We start from the raw sequence: 14,058 nt of genomic DNA, 5'->3' as shown, positions 1-14,058 counted from the left end.
AAAAAAAAAAATATGGTAGGGACCAGACGCGGTGACTCACACCTGTAATCCCAGCACTTTGGGAGGCTGAGGCAGGTAGATCACCTGATGTCAGGAGTTCGAGACCAGCCTGGCCAACATGGCAAAACCCTGTCTCTACTAAAAATACAAAAATTAGCCCAGTGTGGTGGCAGGTGCGTGTAATCCTAGCTACTCGGGAGGCTGAGGCAGGAGAATCACTTGAACCCAGGAGGTGGAGGTTACAGTGAGCTGAGATTGGGTCATTGCATTCCAGCCTGGGCAATAAGAGCAAAACTCCATCTCAAAAAAAAAAAAAAAAAAAGATATGGTAGGATAATGACATGAGAGTGACTCCTATCTAATGTTTGAAACATATCCTTGCTCTTTGCATTGAAAGCAATGATAACTCCGGGTACCACTACAACAATATTAAAATGATAAAAGGAGCCAGGAACAGAGGCTGACACCTGTAATCCCAGCACTTTGGGAGACAAGGCAGGCGGATCACCTGCAGTCAGGAGTTCGAGACCAGCCTGGCCAGCATGGCAAAACCCTGTCTCTACTAAAAATACAAAAAAATTAGTTGAGAGTGGTAGGTAGCACATGCCTGTAATCCCAGCCACTCAGGAAGCTGAGTCACGAGAATTGCTTGAACCCAGTAGGTGGAGGTTGCAGTGAGCCAAGATCATGCCACTGCATTCCAGCCTGGGTGACGGAGTGAGACTCTGTCTCAAAAAAATAAAAATAAAAAATAAAAAAATGAAAAGTCAACTTCTAGAAATAACATGGCTAGCAGGCTAGTGGAGGTATTTTATACAACCTTCCAGACCACACACAAGTGGGCCAGACCCCCTCCTTAATTACTTATATGCCTGCATGTGTTTCTGTAGAACTCATCTTGTTCCCTTCCCCAAATTATTTAGTTTCTCCCTAAATGATTGGCTAGATATAGGGCCAAGGCCAAATTCTTTCATTATATGTATTTTTTCTTTTTCATAAAGTCTCTAGTTCCTTTTTTTTCATTCTTACTTCTACCATTTGGGCTTGGGACTTATTACTTGAGATCTTGGTTGATGCAATATTGTAACTAGTTTCCCTGCCTAGGGTTTCTTGTTGCTAGAAAGTGACAGCCAGTTCTGGGCATAGATTTCAAGACCTACCTGGGGATGCCTTGGAACCTCTGTAGAACTTCCAATCTCATCCCTCAACTTCAGCTACATTGGCCTTCTCACTTCTCCCGGGGCAGGAGGTGGGTCCTCCAGTCACTGAGCCCCTGTTCACACCAAGCTCTTGGCCTAACCTAACAGGGCCCTTTCTTCCTTTTTTTTTTTTTTTGAGACAAAGGCTTGCCCTGTCACCCAGGCTGGAGTGCAGTGCTGCAATCATAGCTCACTGCAGCCTCAACCTCCTGAACTCAAGCAACTCTCCTACCTCAGCCTCCTGAATAGCTGGGACCACAAGCGCATGCAAGCATGCCCAGTTAATTAAAAAAATTTTTTTAAAGAGATGACGTCTTGCTATGTTGCCCAGGCTGATCTCAAACTCCTGACCTACAGCAATCCTTCCACCTCAGCCACCCAAAGTGCTGGTATTACAGAGTCAATATCAGCAATGAAGGACTGTTAGGAGGAAAATTGCTCGAACCCGGGAGGTGAAGGTTGCAGTGAGCCTAGATCACACCATTGCACTCCAGACCTGGCGACAGTGGTAGGGAGAGGGGCATGGGATGGGGTTATTCAATGGGTACATAGTTACAGTTAAACAGGAGGAATAACTTCTGGTGTTCTCCTGTACAGTAGGGTGACTGTAGTTAACAATGATGTACACTTCAAAACAGCTAAAAGAGAGGATTTTGAATGTTCTCATTACAAAGAAATGACAAATATTCGAGGTGATGAATACGCTGATCACACTGGTTTGATCATTACACAATGTATGAAAACATTACACTAGACCCCATAACTAAGTACAGTTACTACATGTCAATTAAAAACAAAATAAAACTGGCCAGGCGCATGGCTCACGCCTCTAATCCCAGGACTTTGGGAGGCAGATCACTTGAGGCCAGGAGTTTGAGAGCAGCCTGGCCAACATGGTGAAACCCTGACTCTACTAAAAATATAAAAATTAGCCCAGAGTTGGGACACACACCTGTAATCCCAGCTATTCAGGGGATTAAACAAAACAAAACAAAACAAAAACCGCTAGGATACATTGTTAAATTGGGAAATATGGTAGTATCTTATATTTGTAAATATAAGAGCTTGGTTTTCCAAGGATTATTAATGATCGTTATTTTTGTTAAGACTTTACTGAAGTGGAAATTCATTTTCAATCAGATCTTTTCCTGAACAGTCTTTATTTTCAAGCAAGATATATTGGGCCAAATGAATTTGACCCAAGTAATTAGGTCTCCATTTTTTGATGATTCTGTGAGAATTTCTTTCCCATCATTTCATAAAGTGTAGCTGATTGTGTTGCCTCTACCTTGGCTGGCATAAGCTAGATGCAAAGAGACGCTAACTAAGGTATTTCAAGAGAGTTTTTCTTTATTGGAGTCATTCAGACACTGCTTAAGGTTTGAACTCCAAACTGAACTTCTCTCTCATCTCCAGAGGAGGTCTCCCTGGATCAAGTTTGAGAGAATTTGAAGAGGCGTGATGAGAAGAGTTGCTGAAACTGTTATTTTAAATCGTATCTGTTGGATGGAGAAAGAGAGTCAAACATTTTCTAGGATTATAAACTCAGCATTGGCTGAATCCAATTTAAAGAATCACTTCTGGCTTATGACCAATGATGTACGAGAGGCTTGTTATATTTTTACTGATTTTTTTTCTTCTCAGTGTAAAAAAAGGTGGGAAAGACTTTCTTGAAAGCTTTGAAAAATTACCAAGAATTCTGATATCTTTAAAGAACTCCATCATTTTAATCTAATTATTTCGAGGCCTTTTGCATGTGAAGAGACATTTTAATATAATTGCATATACAGTAACATGGAATGTATAAAATGATTTGTTTCCGTAAATATTATAAGCATTTTTCTACAACATACATAGCTTTTTGTGTATGTAATATGAAACTCATTGAAGTGAGATATAGACATTTTATGGCTTTTGAAATCTATCACCAAATTTAGAAAAAAAAATTAAAAATGAAATCTATTACCAAATTGTTTGACAGAAAATTTTTAAAGTATATTATTAAACGACAATCAACTGTAAAGTTTGCTTTGTTCCAGATAAAGCATTTTATCTTGTCCAGTAGAGAAACCACTTATTTATTTTTTTTTTGGTATGAAATATTGTGTTGGGTACTTTGGTGTTTAGAAGATTAACTTAAATGTCAGAAAAAGAGACAGACTCTCGGAAAAGTCAGATTGAAGAATGTTTGATTTATTCATTTTGATTTTTTTATTTCAATATGTTTTTGGGACACAGGTGGTGATTGGTTACATGAGTAAGTTCTTTAGTGATGATTTCTGAGATTTTGGTGCACCTGTCACCTGATGTGTAGTCTTTTATTCCCCACCCCTCTCCCACCCTTTCCCGAGTCCCCAAAGTCAATTGTGTCATCCTTATGTCTTTGCATCCTCATGTTATATATTTTTTATAAACTATTTTATTTTATTTTATTTTTCTGAGAGAGAGTCTTGCTCAGTTGCCCAGGCTGGAGTGCAGTGGTGCCATCTTGGCTCACTGCAACCTCTGCCTCCCAGGTTCAAGCGATCCTCCCACCTCAGCCCCCCGAATAGCTGGGATTACAAGTGTGTGTCCCAACTCTGGGCTAATTTTTATATTTTTAGTAGAGTCAGGGTTTCACCATGTTAGCCAGGCTGCTCTCAAACTCCTGGCCTCAAGTGATCGGCCTCCCAAAGTGCTGGGATTAGAGGCGTGAGCCATGCACCTGGCCAGTTTTATTTTGTTTTTAATTGACACGTAATAATTGTACTTAGTTACGGGGTCTAGTGTAATGTTTTCATACATTGTGTAATGATCAAATCAGTGTGATTAGCATATTCATCACCTCGAACATTTGTCATTTCTTTGTGATGAGAACATTCAAAATTCTCTCTTTTAGCTGTTTTGAAGTGTACATCATTGTTAACTACAGTCACCCTACTGTACAGGAGAACACCAGAAGTTATTCCTCCTGTTTAACTGTAACTATGTACCCATTGAATAACCTCATCCCATGCCCCTCTCCCTACCACTCTCCCCAGCCTCTGGTAATCACTATTCTACTCTCTACATCAATGAGATCAACATTTTTAGATTCCACATAGAAGTGAGATCATGTGGTCTTTGTGCTTCTGTGCCTGGCTTATTTCATTTAACATAATGTCCTCCAGGTTCATCCATGTTGTTGCAAATGACAAGATTTCATTTTTTAAAATGGCTGAGTAGTATTCCATTGTATAGATGTATCACATTAAAACATCTATTCTTCTACTGATGGACACTTGGACACTTAGGTTGATCCTATATCCTGGCTATTATAATTCGGTGGTTTTCAGTATATTCACAGAGTTGTGCAACCATCACCAACTTTACAACATTTCCTTCACTGAGGAAATAAATCTGGCACCCTTTGGCAGTTACTCCCCATTGACCCTTGATTTCTGGACTTTGGCAACCAATAATCTACTTTCTGTCTCTATGGATTTGCTTATTCTGGAATTTCATACAAATGGAATCATATAATATGCAATCTTTTGTGATTGGCTTTTTTCACTTAGCATAATGTTTTTAGGGTTCACTCACATTGTATCATGCATCAGTACTTTATTCTTCTATTGCTGAATAATATTCCATTGTATGAATATACAATATTTTATTCTTTTATAGGCGAATGGACATTTAATGGGTTGGTTTGCACTTCTTAGCTATTGTGAATAATGCTGCTGTGAACATTTGTGTGCAATTTTTGAGGTAGACGTATGTTTTCAATTCTCTTGAGTAGGTTCCTAGCAGTAGAATTGTTGGCTTATATGATAACTCAATGTGTAACCTTTTGAGAAACTGCCAGACTGTTTTCAAAGGGGTTGACATTTTATATTCTTGCCAGCAGTGTATCAAGGTTCCAATTTTTCCACATCTTTGCCAACACTTCCTGTGCCTTTTAGATTCTAGCCATCTCTAGTGGGTGTGAAACAATGTGTCATTGTGGTTTTGATTTACAGTTGTCTGATGGCTAATGATGTTGCACGGGTTCTCCTGTGCTTCATTGGCTGTTTCTATGTCTTCTTGGAGAAATAACTCTAAAGATCTTTTGCCTGTTTTTTAATTTGATTGTCTTTTTGTCTCTGAGGTGAAAAATGTTACATAATTTTAGCGTGTTCAGGCAAAATATTAGAAAGGGGTTTTCATATGAGGCGATCAAAATCAATGTGTGACTTATATTCTCATGTCTTTTTAAAATGTATAAAATGATGATTAGGGGAGTAACATCTCATCTAGGGGCACATATCAGGATGGGGCAAAAGGGTACATATGTAATTTCCAAAGGCATAAACTAAAATTCGTGCAATTTTGATTTGTTTTTAGTCATGATATTTATCTGAGATTTCTAATAATAGGAGATTTTAACTTTTTTTTAATGTTTAACCAGAAGCATTTATTTCTTAAGGATATTCCCAAAGGCAGAAGCTTTTAAAGTGTGTTCTGAGGAGTCTCTCACAGATTCAGGAGGGAGAGGGTGTCAGGCAGGGGACTGTACCCAGATCAACCAGAGAAGGACCAATTTTATCTGTTTTATTTGCATCCCTTCAGGGTATGACTTTCTTTGAAAAAGGATTCCACAGGAAGGTAACACTGGAAACCGAACCTCACTTTTATATACCTAAGATATTTTTCTGAAATATTTACTCAGCCTCCAGAAATTACATTTTCGTTATCATAAATATAAGGTACATGGAGATATTTCTCCACGAGTGTTTGCAGGATATATAGTAATGTGGAGAAAAGTTCTATTTTCTCTTTCCTACGATGTCTGATACGAGTAAGATGCCTTCTGGGTGAGATATGAGATTTGAGTTCATTTTCCAGCTGTGGAGATGCGCTTCCCAAGACTGACTTGGCTAGCAAGAATAGAAGACGGTGGCTGGCTTGTAACAGACTTTCAATAAATACTTGCTAAGCCAATGAGTAGAAGAGTAAAGGACTGCCTCAGTTCTTTACTTTGTTTATGGAGACAGAGATGTAGCCAAAGGTATTCTTTCATTTTAGTATTTAGTTTTTTGTGAAATTTCAATATCCCAGATGCCATCAGGCTGTGAGATTACGCTTTCTGTTAATGCCCCAATCATAATGATTTGGGTGTTTTACACCACATAAATACGTGCAGCCCAGTGATTTAATGGGTATTTCATTCCCAAGTATTTCTACACCTAATTGTCTGTCCGAAACTATATTAAACTTATGCCTAGTGTTCCATTATTGGAACACTAAATGTGGGAGTCATTTATATCCTACTGCTCAAGGTCATTGCCAAGGTCTGATTTTTCAAATTCAAAAAATTGCAGCCTCAGGCATTAAGTGGGTTAAAAGGGAAAGCATATTTACTCTTCTCAGTGAGAGCTCCTTTCAGTAGGTTTCCCTTGCTGAGGAAAGAGGCTCCAATCCAATCTCTGGGGAAGCAGAGTGAAGAAACCTTTTGCCGTCCACTTTCTTCCTGTCTCAGGATTAATTCTTTATAGGGCGATTGATAGTGGGAATCTCCATTTCCTTTAGAGCGGTGGTGCTTAACTGGGAAATTCTCCACACCTGCCCCATCCTACACTGGCCATACTTAGAGACATTTTTGGCTGGAATGACTGGGGGTGAGTGTGGGTTTGCTATTGACATCTAGTGAGTAGAGGCCAAGGTTACTGCCAGACTTCCTACAATGCCAATGTATACACAGTGCCCAACAACAAAGAATTGCCTGGCCCACAATGTCAGTTGTACCAAGGATGAGAAATCCTGCTTTGGAGCAAGTCTGACTTCCTCCTGCAAGGGTGCCGTATTGCCCTTTGCTTCCCAATAGATATTAGTACATTTGTTCATGCATTAAGCATTTGTATGGCTTCAACAACATAGTCTAGACTGAGCTTTGGAAATCTCAGTTCAATATCATTTATTATTCCTCCACCTGGATAAAATGAAGGTAGACTTTGGCATCCTTTCTGTCATCGTGAGGCATTGACTCCTCTCCTGTGTGTGAATGCTTTTACTTGGACATAAATCTCTGAAGATCCACCAACAGTACAGTCTAAATCCCTATTTAAAAATAAAATTCTCCCTATGATAAAGATATTTTATTATATTATTGCCCCAAATTCTTTAGCTCACTGGGGCCAAACTGTCTAGAATTTTGCCTTTCCCAAATAAAAGTCCTTAGTTAACTTTGACAGTGCCAAGATCCCTAGTAGTGGTCTCCTCAGCACAGAGAAATATTTCTCCCGGTGATGAATCCACGTCTCAAACTCCTGCAACATAAAGAATCTCCTTAATTTTGGAATTAATTTCCACAAAGTTTGAAAGTTTTCTTAACCAATTCACTTGGACTTTCTCTTCCCCTATTTGTTTTAGCAACTAAAAACCTTTCCAGGCATGTGGCTTAGGATGGGGACAACAGATGAGCTATGGTGGACTCCAAAGTTATAACCTTTGAGGCTATTGAATGGCATCATGTGGAAAGCTATGTTACAGATTCGTGGCTGCAGAAATAAGGTCTCTCTGACTATTGTCTTCTACCGCCATATTACATTACATTCAAGGAAACGATACAAATAGAACCAATAAATCAAAGGCAGAACCACATTCTAGCCTATAATAAATATTGATTTGTTCTTCAGATCATCTATTTATAAGATTGTTTTTGTAGCTTGATGTGCCACGGTTTAATTATGAATTGCTAATGGATGAGCATAAATATGTCTATATAAATAGGTTCTGGACAGGAAGCAACAGACGTTTTGACAGTTTTCATTGGATGGCTGTATAATTGCTTATCAAATACATGAAACTAATTTAGAAACATATCCACTGAGTCTTCTGGGTTCCAGTAAAGAAGAAATTATTATTGACTTTCTCCAATGCAAGAAGATTAGACTAAATTGTCTAAATTTAGACTATTCTTTCAAATTGTAAAAATCTATGATTTTGTGATTTATTACCTCTGTCAGTCAAAATTAATGACAGGTAGCTTCAGGAGTTTTACATGAGGTTAGATATGGAGCCAGGGAAATAGCCATTGTTATCCCCATTAGCACCACCTCCCAGACCATGATTTGAAAGCAAAACTCTATTTCCACCTAAATCATTTATATGACACAAGCAATTTGAAGGGAAAAATAGAACAGGAATAGATGATCTGTTTGATGGATAGGGGATTTAAAGCATGTCTCTCTCTCTCTCTTTTTTTTTTTTTTTTTTTTTTTTGAGATGAAGTCTCACTCTGTTGCCCAGGCAGGAGTGCAGTGATGGGATCTTGGCTCACTGCATCTCCACCTCCCAGGTGCCAGCGATTCTCCTGCCTCAGCCTCCTGAGTAGCTGGAATTACAGGCACACACCACCATGCCTGGCTAATTTTTGTATTTTCAGTTGACACAGGGTTTCACCATGTTGGCCAGGCTGGTCTCGAACTCCTGACCACAAGTTATCCGCCCACCTCGGCCTCTCAAAGTGCTAGGATTACAGGTGTGAGCCTCTGAGCCTGGCCTCTTTTTTTTTTTTTTTATAGGTTTTACTCATTAATGTTTTAAAAATAATTACATGAGGAATTTTACTAATCAATAATTAATTATTGACACTTACTACCTAAGCTATGCTTAGGGACACAAAACTAAACATTTAATCAGAAGATAGGCTTGGTTTCTGGCGCTTTCTTATTAGCTGTGTGACTTTTTCCATTAAATGGAACACTTTCAGTTTCTATTTCCTCATTTTTAACACATAAATTACTGTATCTCTGAGCTACCTTTTTCTTCAATTATTTATTCAGTAAGTATTTATTGCGAGCCTATTCTATTCTAAACAGTGTGGAAGATTCAAAAATCAGTAACAGCCCAAAGGAACTTTGTTTATATGTGTATCAGTGATATACATTATCTTCCAGTTTTCCCTGATTGGACACTTTCTAATGTCTGGTTTTGCTCAGGGGACACCAAAGTGGGTATCCAAGGCAGGCCACTGGGCACAGGAAGAAAATACTAGAACTTTTATCCTTGTTTACTCCTTGTCTTTTTTTCAGGATAACTGCATTTTGATAGTTTCAAACCTAGAGAAAAATTGCAAAAGTAGTATAAAGAACTCCCGGCTGGGCACAGTGGCTCATGCCTATAAACCCAGTACTTTGGGAGGCTGAGGCAGGCAGATCACCTGAGGTCAGGACCAGCCTAGCCAACGTGGTGAAACCCCGTCTATACTAAAAATACAAAAATGAGCCAAGTGTGGTGGCACACACCTGCAGTCCCAGCTACTCGGGAGGCTGAGGCAAGAGAATCACTTGATCCCAGGAGGCAGAGGTTGCAGTGAGCTGAGATCACACCACTGCACTCTGGCCTGGGTGACAGAGTGAGACTCCATCTCCAAAAAAACAAAACAAAACAAAAAAACACATTCCCATATATCCTTTACTGGATTCAACAGTTACTAAAACTTTCCCCAGTTGTGCCTTATTCTTCCTCACGACAGTACTGGGGTTTTCTTTCTTTCTCTCTCTCTGTCTCTCATATACACACACATACATATATACATATGTGTATGTATACATGTGTGCAAATACATGTATGTATGCGTATGCATATATGTGTGGGGGTATATACATATGCGTACATACACCATCATGTTCCATATTGCCCTAAATACTTCAGTAAGTATATTCTAAAACAATAACATTCTCTCTTTTAACCATGGTATAATAATTAAAATCAAGAAATTTAGCACTGATACAGTATTATTATGTAATTCACAGTTCATATTCAAATTACATCAGTTTCCCAATAATGTTCTTCAAAACTATTTTTTTTTTCAGTTCAGAATAGCACATTGCCTGTGTTGTCATTTCTTTTTGGTTTCTTTACATATGGAGGAGTTCTTGACATTTTTTAAGATACAGGTTAGCAATTTTGTAGAATTTCCCTGAATTAAATTTTGTCTGTATGATTAGATATAGATTGTACATTTTTGGCAGGAATACCACAGAAATGATGTGTGTTTCACAGTGCATGTGATGTCCATTATCTCATGACTAGCAGTGTCAACTTTGGTCATTTGGTGAAAGTGGCCTTCCATTTTTTGTCACTGATTTCACTTTTCAATTAAGTAATTTGTGGGATACTCTGAGGTTATGTAAATATTTTGTTCCTCATCAGACTTCTACCCCCAGGTTTAGCATCCAGTCTTATCCTGTTATATATCCATATTTGGGTATGCTTTATAATGTATGTAATATGATTGGCAGGTATATAATTTATGAATGAATATGCAGACATATGTAGAAGTAGTCTGGGTTTGTGTTCACTTTTTTTTTTTAACTAATAGTATTATATAATAAAACATGTTTGGAAACCGAATTGAATGAGATGGTCAGGCTGTTTTCTAGCTCTAGATTATTGAAACATTACAGGTTGTGTTTTGATGAGCAACCCCCACTGCCCCTTGTTCCCAGTGGCCACAGGCTTATTTCCAATATAAACTTGAATATTATTGCTTTTCAGGAATGTATGTACTTTCCTTTCTTCTTTTCATATTATGTTGTGTCAGATCAGTATCTGATCAGTGGAAGAAGGAAGAGGAGAGGCTTTTAGAAATGTGGCCAACTGTAGTGATGAAAGAATGTAAGGAAGATAGTATTTGCGTGTATTTGATGCTAAGGCAATGTTATTACTACTTTAAAACAAGGGTTCAAAACCATTTCCTAGGAACACAACTGTAAAACCTCAGGAGCTTTGCAGGGTAGGGGGAGCCTAGGAGGAGAAGGCTTGGGACTGAGACTGGTGGCAGTGTGTCCCAAGCTTTGGTCATTTGGGTACAATTTCTGTGAATGATCATGAAGTAACTTCCAGATACTTCCACATCTACATTATTATTGACTCCAACTTTTTTTGTGAGTCATCTTTATGTAGATCTTTTTCTAATTAGCCTCCTTTTAGGGCACAAGATCTTTGAAATCATGGGTTAGATGTGTTGGTTTGTATTTAAAAATACACATTTATTTAATTTAATTCAAAAATCTAATAAAGTTTTCAGTACAACCTACAGTCATCTAACGTTAACACCAGCAGTGCAAAGCCTTTTCTTTGGAAAACCCATCTAGAAAACTCTGTATCTGAAGGACATTTACCAACTGTTTTTTGTGCTACAGAGGAGGAAGAACTATGAGGCAAAGGAGAATTCAGTTAGATTTTGTCTAGGTTAGGATTACCTGACCTCCATAAGGGAGACAGACCTGGTATCCTTTGGGTTGTCATGTTTATTAAATCTACACACGGACTGAAGATCTTTAACCCATTACTTTGCTTATTTATTTACTTTTTTGAGACAGGATTTCACTTTTTTGCCCAGGCTGGAGTATAGTGGCACAATTATAGCTCACTGCAGCCTCAACCTCCCAGGCTCAAGTGATCCTCCTGCTACAGCCTCCCAAGTAGCTGGAACTACGGTTGTCAGCCATCATACTCAGCTGGTTTCCTAATTTTTTGTAGAGACGGTGTCTCGCTATGTTGCCAAGGATGGTCTCAAACTCTGGGACTCAAGCGATCCATTTGCCTAGGTCTCCCAAAGTGCTGGGATTACAGACGTGAACCACTGTGCCCAGCCTTTAGTTCCTTATTGTGTGTATTTACATCAATGAATTATTTACAAATATTAACTAAGAACTGAGTTTCTTTAAAGTGTTATCATTACAGTTTTCCTACAGTACCTTCAGCCTGCTTCCTCAATTCTAGAGTCAGGCCAGCATCAAATGTGGACGCATCGTTTTGTTAATTTGGGCTGCAATATATATGTAAGGATTAGGGAAAGACATAGGAGGTAATATCTACAAGGACAGAGTTGGGATTCTGTAGTTCAAAGAAGTCTATTGGAGATTTGTTCAACTCCGACATAGGAAACAAAGGAAGATAACAACGAATTTGGGAGACAAAGACTCAGCCGAGAGAAAACTATAGTTGTCCTCCCTACAAGACAATAGGCAGCATCTTAAATTATGAAAAATTATACACAGATTTTTTTCTAAATTATTATTTTTACAATTTTTTGCATTCTTAAAATGATCATGTTTTTGACTATTAACCCATAGGACTTTTGGTGTATAGTTAGTATTTTGGAAGTGTCTAGTAGAGATGCTAGAATAAATGGGACATAAAACTTACAAAGCTGGACAAATAAAAGTCACTGGAGGCAAGTAGAGATGGGAAACAATTCAGAAGAAACGAATGAATCATTCTACTTCCGTCATGCTATTACTGAATAATTTAATTTGTTTGCGTTGAATTCTGTGCTTCTTCCTGCCCTGTACCCTGAATCTTCAGGAAGGAGCTCATTGCCAAGTTGGATCAGGCAGAAAAGGAGAAGGTGGATGCTGCTGAGCTGGTTCGGGAATTCGAGGCTCTGACGGAGGAGAATCGGACGTTGAGGTTGGCCCAGTCTCAATGTGTGGAACAACTGGAGAAACTTCGAATACAGTATCAGAAGAGGCAGGGCTCATCCTAACTTTAAATTTTTCAGTGTGAGCATATGAGGTGGATGACTGCCCTGTGCTCGCCAAAAGATTTTTATTTTAAACGAATAACGAGTCAGATCTATTGCTTCTCTGTATTACCCACATGGCAACTGTCTATGATGAATTTACTGCTTGCCAGCTTCTAGCTTGAGAGAAGGGATATTTTAAATGAGATCATTAATGTGAAACTATTACTAGTATATGTTTTTGGAGATCAGAATTATTTTCCAAAGATATATATTTTTTTCTTTTTTAGGAAGATATGATCATGCCGTACAACGGGGTAGAAAACAATAAAAATAGAATATTGACTGACCCAGCTAAGAATCATGGGCTGAGCAGAGTCAAGCCATGCAACAAACCCGTAACATGTTCACTGTAGTTTCACATGTGTATTTTTAAAATTTCGCGCCTTTAATATTTCAAATATGCTCAAATTTAAACTCTCAGAAACTTCTCTGCATGTATTTATATTCACCAGAGTATAAGCTTTTATACTCTGATTTTTATTCTTCAATGATTGATTGTACTAAGAATAAATGGTCACATATCCTAAAAGCTTGTTCATGAAATTATTAGCAGAAACTGTGTTTGTAACAAAAGCACATTTGCCAGTGCTAACTAGCTGTTGTAATAATAAACCGATAAGGCTGCATTTGCTTCACGCCATGTGACCTTACAGTAAACATCTCTGCCTTTGCCTGTGTGTGTTCTGGGGGGAGGGGGGACATGGAAAAAGATTGTTTGGACATTATTTGGGTGATTGCCCATGAAAACATCAGTGAACTTGTAACTATTGTTTTGGATTTAAGGAGATGTTTTAGATCAGTAACAGCTAATAGGAATATGCGAGTAAATTCAGAATTAAAACAATTTCTCCTTGTTCCACCTATCACCGCATTTTCTCAAATTGAATTCTTTGTTTTATGTCCATTTCTATTCATGTAACTTCTTTTTCATTAAACATGGATCAAAACTGACAGTTTCTAGTTTGCTCCTTTCTTAACCTCCTTTGTGCTAGACGTTGGGATGACCTAGCCCTGGTCCGAAACTGGTTCTTAGCTGTATTTGCATATGCCAAAAAAAAGAAGCGAAGTTCCATTTCTTCCTTTCCTTTCCTTCCTTCCTTCCTTCCTTCCTTCCTTCCTTCCTTCCTTCCTTCCTTTCTTTCATGGAGTCTCGCTCCGTCACCCAGGCTGGAGTGCAGTGGCAAGATCTCAGCTCACTGCAACCTCTGCCTCCCAGGTTCAAGCGATTCTCCTGCCTCAGCCTCCCAATTAGCTGGGATTATGGGTGCCCGCCACCACGCCTGGCTAATTTTTGTATTTGTGGTAGAGATGGGATTTCACCAT

At 38.6% G+C, this 14,058-nt stretch overlaps 1 protein-coding gene across 4 annotated transcripts in view; it reads left to right on the top strand.

Moving 5' to 3' along the window:
- The window catches only part of LOC105500800 (MAP3K7 C-terminal-like protein), a 55,024-nt gene extending 41,336 nt beyond the window's left edge, over positions 1–13,688 (top strand). For all 4 annotated transcript variants that reach the window (XM_011926471.1, XM_011926468.1, XM_011926469.1 and 1 more), the window contains one exon: positions 12,516–13,688. In XM_011926471.1, coding sequence (XP_011781861.1) covers positions 12,516–12,696 — 181 coding nt within the window. In that variant the 3' untranslated portion in view covers positions 12,697–13,688. The remainder of the gene's footprint in view (positions 1–12,515) is intronic.
- Positions 13,689–14,058: the final 370 nt, after the last annotated feature.

The sequence above is a fragment of the Colobus angolensis genome, unplaced genomic scaffold, assembly GCF_000951035.1.
Source record: "Colobus angolensis palliatus isolate OR3802 unplaced genomic scaffold, Cang.pa_1.0 Scaffold69, whole genome shotgun sequence".
Taxonomy (NCBI): Eukaryota; Metazoa; Chordata; class Mammalia; order Primates; family Cercopithecidae; genus Colobus; species Colobus angolensis.
The sequence above is the reverse complement of the archived record's forward strand: the minus strand, read 5'-3'. Positions and strand labels throughout refer to the sequence as shown.